Genomic DNA, 4,528 nt, shown 5'->3' with positions numbered 1-4,528 from the left:
AGCCAGTGATGCTCAGGGGTTACTCCTGGCTATGCACTCAGAAATAGCTCCTGGCTCAGGGGACAAATGGAACACCAGGGATCAAACCCAGGTCTGTCCTGGATAAGCCATGTGCAAGGCAAATGCCCTACTGCTGTGCTATCGCTCCAGCCCCAACTTCATATTTCTGAAGAAATCAAAATCAAAATATGAAAGCTAGGATTCTTCCTTCTCCAAAGATGATTAAATTAATTAGGTCACTTGCTCTCTGAAATACTCTGCAAATTCTACACATAGAAAATAGGACAAACAAAAACAGTGTGTAGAGGTGAAAAGCTACAGTAATTCTAATTTCTGCTACCTCAGGACACTACTGTACATATACTACATCAATAGAAATGGCACAGTTACTGGCGATATTTCCACATTTTATTTACATTTCAAGACTAAATTTAATCTCAAAATCATATTGCCATCACCTATTTCCTTTTTGTTGATTTCACTTAAAACTTATATGCATGGTTTGTCAAAGACTGTAAACAAATATTTACCATGTCTATTACATATAACACAAAAACAGCTTTTAACAGAAATTCATTGACCTCCCATGACATTTTTTATAATTATAAATACAGATTTCAAAACAATCCTGAACTTACTTTTGATACTACTACTTATCAGCACCCACACTGCTTTAAAACACAGTTTGTGACAATATTCATTTTACCTGATACTTTAGACAATTTAAACTTAGCTTTCACTAAGATGGATAAAGTATGCCATTTCTGGTTTACTTCTGGAGCAATAAATTCAGAAACATACATGCTACCACAGCCATCTGACACTGCTCACCATGCTTTCATCTTGAAAACCTGAATCCTATATGTGAGCACTCCAGGTTTATGCCTAAATAACAATGCCTTAACAAGAGAAAAAAAAGTGCTGCATCTTTTCTCCTGTCACCTGAAAACATAGTGTGTGTGTATATATATTCTTTTTTTTTGTTTTGGTTTTGGTTTTTGGTTTTTGGGCCACACCCGGTAACGCTCAGGGGTTATTCCTGGCTATGCGCTCAGAAGTTGCTCCTGGCTTGGGGGACCATATGGGATGCTGGGGGATCGAACCTCGGTCCGTCCAAGGCTAGCGCAGGCAAGGCAGGCACCTTACCTCTAGTGCCACTGCCCGGCCCCGTGTATATATATCCTTATAAATGTCCAGGTCATGTTTTGCCAGCTGGAATTCTTTTACTTAATATGTAGGTATTTTGCATTGTGATATTTAATCGAGACATTAACATGAGTAGAAGGTTGTTGATTTAAGACAAGTTTGAGATTCATTAAAATTAATTATTGTATGTTTGTCCTTCTGGTGGCTGTGGAAGCTTCATATTTTCTTTGGACATCATTAGACGTCTTAGCTCTTGAAGTACAACTTTAATGCTATATGAATTTTGCCATTTTGCTAACACTGGTATGCTTCGTGGATCGACCATTCCACTGGAATGATTTATTCCATTCATATTAATTTTGGTTACAAATCTAACTGATGGAGGAGCTTCTGGGTATTTAGGTCCACATTCTACTTTCATTTTTATTCTGTTTTCATAATTTGTCCTTGGTGGCCCAATAATCATGCCTGTCCACCTTGTAAGTGCCATATCTTCATCGTCTTCAAGGCCCCAGCTAACTGTACCATCGCCTACTCCTTTTTGTCCTTCTTCAAGTTCTTCCAACAAGCGAAAATTACGAGGAACCTTAACTCCTGTGGAGACCGCCATCTTTGCCTGCAGCCCCTTGAGTTAACTTTTTTGCCTTGGCTTAGAGCGGAAATAAGTTAACTTCTTTTGCCTTAGCTTAGAGTGGAAAAGTGTCTAAACTTTTAACCTGTTTCAAGAACTACTTTATTAGGGCTTGGGATTGTCTTATTCTAGGGCCCCTATTTTGGACCCAGGAGACCTTGGTTTTTAACAAAGAGTCTGCAATAGAGACCCCACTCTCTGTGGCTGCTTTGGTTTTGGGGACACAACAAGATTGGCTCAGGACTGAGCTCCTGGAGGGGCTCAAGGGATTACATGGGAACTGGGGCTTGGATCTGGGTCAGCCTTGTGCAAGGCAAGTACCCCATCTACGATATCATCTCTCTCATCATTTGCTTGTCTGTTTGTATCAGGCCTTAGTCTGGACCTGCCCACTTGGTTTCTCTGCCCTGGGAGTCAGCCCATTTTTTCTCTCCTCTCATTTCTGGGAAAGCCTGTGTCCTATCTCCTCCTATTTCTTTTCTCTCTCCTCCTCTCTGAGGAAGACTGTGTTCTCTCTCATGTTTTCCTTTTCTCTTTTTTCATAAAGTGTCTCCACATAAGGGGCCGAAGTGGTAGGACAGCAGTAGGGCATTTGCCTTGCACGCGGCCGACCTGGGACAGACCTGGGTTCAATCCCTGGCATCTCATATGGCCTTCTGAGCCTGCCAGGAATGATTTCTGAGTGCTGTGTCAGGAGAAAACCCTGAGCACTGCTAGGTGTGGCCCCAAAACAAACAAACAAGATGGTCTGCTTGTAGCTGGAGAGATAACACAGAAGGTAGAACACTGCCCTGTACGCTGCTCACTCAGGTTGGCTCCCCAGCACCTCAGGTGGCCCCCTGAGCCCTCAGGATGGACCCCTTGTTAGGGTTCAAGTTGACACCTGGTGCTGAGGGTCAGAGACCACCTCCAAGGATGCAAGATGCAAAACGGAGTTTAATTGGTTAACTGAGACCCACTAAGAGAGTCTTGGCGAGGACCCCAAGGCAAATCTTCAAGCAGTTTCTATAGAAATGACAAGCACTAACAGTATAATCCTTTCATTGTATAGATATCTTAATTCATCACTGATTTTTCTGGCTCAACCTTGGTTTTCTAGGGATACTCTGATTCAGACCTTGGTTGAAAAGGGCTATTCTGATTTAAACTCTGTTGTTGGGGATACTCTAATTTAGATTTTGTTATCAAGGATTACTTTGATTTAGACCCTGGCTGTCAAGGGCTACTCTGATTCAAAGTTTGGTTGTTAAAGGAGTCTTTTCCAAGCTCACTCAACCCCTACTTCCTGATTTCTGGAGGATACCAACTTTGGTTTTATTTCTGAGGTAACTTTCTCTCTCTGCCTTCATCTAGGACTGGAAAAGTACACTTTACTAGGGTTAGGGCTTGTCTTACTTTGGAGTTCCTTATTAAATGGACATAGAGGGGAGGATCTTGGTTCTTACACCCTGAGAGCAGAACCAGGAGTAAGCCCTAAAGACAACCAGGTGTGAAGGGGCCGGGCGGTGGCGCTGGAGGTAAGGTGCCTGCCTTGCCTGCGCTAGCCTAGGACGGACCTCGGTTCGATCCCCCGGCGCCCCATATGGTCCCCCAAGAAGCCAGGAGCAACTTCTGAGCGCATAGCCAGGAGTAACCCCTGAGCGGCACAGGGTGTGGCCCAAAAACCAAAAAAAAAAAAAAAAAAAAAAAAAAAAAAGACAACCAGGTGTGATCCTCAGTAAAGAAATGAGTAATCAGTGATGAAGTTCCCCCTGGGTGGTCTACTTGGGAGTTTCATTGGCTCTCAAAACAGACAGAAGCTACAGGGCTGATGGTTACCCCCAAATCCCTGTCCTGAGGCTGCCCAATAGCTTAGGGAAGCGAAAGGCATGGGGGAATTGCTTTCAAGAAATCCCCTGGTTGGGGGGGATCCCAGGCCCTGGTCTAGAGGAGGATGTCTGTGGACTGCCAGTGTTAGAGCTGTGTGTCCCCCTCTGGCTCCAGGTGAGCTCATGGTCAGCCCGAGGTGCCAACAAATCCCAGTGGGGGGGGTGTCAAGGTTCCTGCAGGAAGTACCCTGGGGAGGACTCAGGGGACCTTATTTTTTACAAAGTCTGCTACCCACGGAGACCCACTCTGTGCAGTTGCTTTGGTTTTGGGGACACACCAGACACACCCAGACTGGCTCAGGACTGAGTTCTTGAAGGGGCTCAAGGGACCACATGGGAGCTGGGGCTTGGATCTGGGTCAGCCTTGAGCAAGGCAAGTGCCCCACCTGCTACCCACCATACCATCTATCTTATCATTTGCTTGTCTGTTTGTATCAGGCCTGCCCACTGTCTGGACCTGCCCACTTGGCTTCTCTGCCCTGGGAGTCAGCCCATCCTTTCTCTCCTCTCATTTCTGGGAAAGCTTGTGTCCTATCTCCTCCTATTTCCTTTCTCTCTCCTCCTCTCTGAGGAAGACTGTGTTCTCTCTCATGTTTTCCTTTTCTCTCTCTCTTTTTTTTTTTTTTTTTTGTGGTTTTTGGGTTACACTCGGCAGTGCTCAGGGATTATTCCTGGCTCCAGGCTCAGAAATTGCTCCTGGCAGGCACGGGGGACCATATGGGACGCCGGGATTCGAACCGATGACCTCCTGCATGAAAGGCAAACGCCTTACCTCCATGCTATCTCTCCGGCCCCCCTTTTCTCTTTTTTCATAAAGTGTCTCCACATAAGGGGCCGAAGTGGTAGGACAGCAGTAGGGCATTTGCCTTGCACGCGGCCGACC

General features: G+C 45.2%; 1 protein-coding gene across 1 annotated transcript; it reads right to left on the bottom strand.

The window, feature by feature from the left end:
• Positions 1-1,176: 1,176 nt before the first annotated feature.
• On the bottom strand, positions 1,177-1,765 carry LOC126018857 (ubiquitin-conjugating enzyme E2 variant 2-like). Its single transcript, XM_049780951.1, has one exon. The coding sequence runs from the start codon at positions 1,754-1,756 to the stop codon at positions 1,322-1,324; it is 435 nt and encodes a 144-aa protein (XP_049636908.1). The 5' UTR covers positions 1,757-1,765; the 3' UTR covers positions 1,177-1,321.
• Between the last annotated feature and the right edge of the window lie 2,763 nt (positions 1,766-4,528).

Source organism: Suncus etruscus, chromosome 9 (genome assembly GCF_024139225.1).
Source record: "Suncus etruscus isolate mSunEtr1 chromosome 9, mSunEtr1.pri.cur, whole genome shotgun sequence".
Lineage (NCBI taxonomy): Eukaryota > Metazoa > Chordata > Mammalia > Eulipotyphla > Soricidae > Suncus > Suncus etruscus.
The sequence above is the reverse complement of the archived record's forward strand: the minus strand, read 5'-3'. Positions and strand labels throughout refer to the sequence as shown.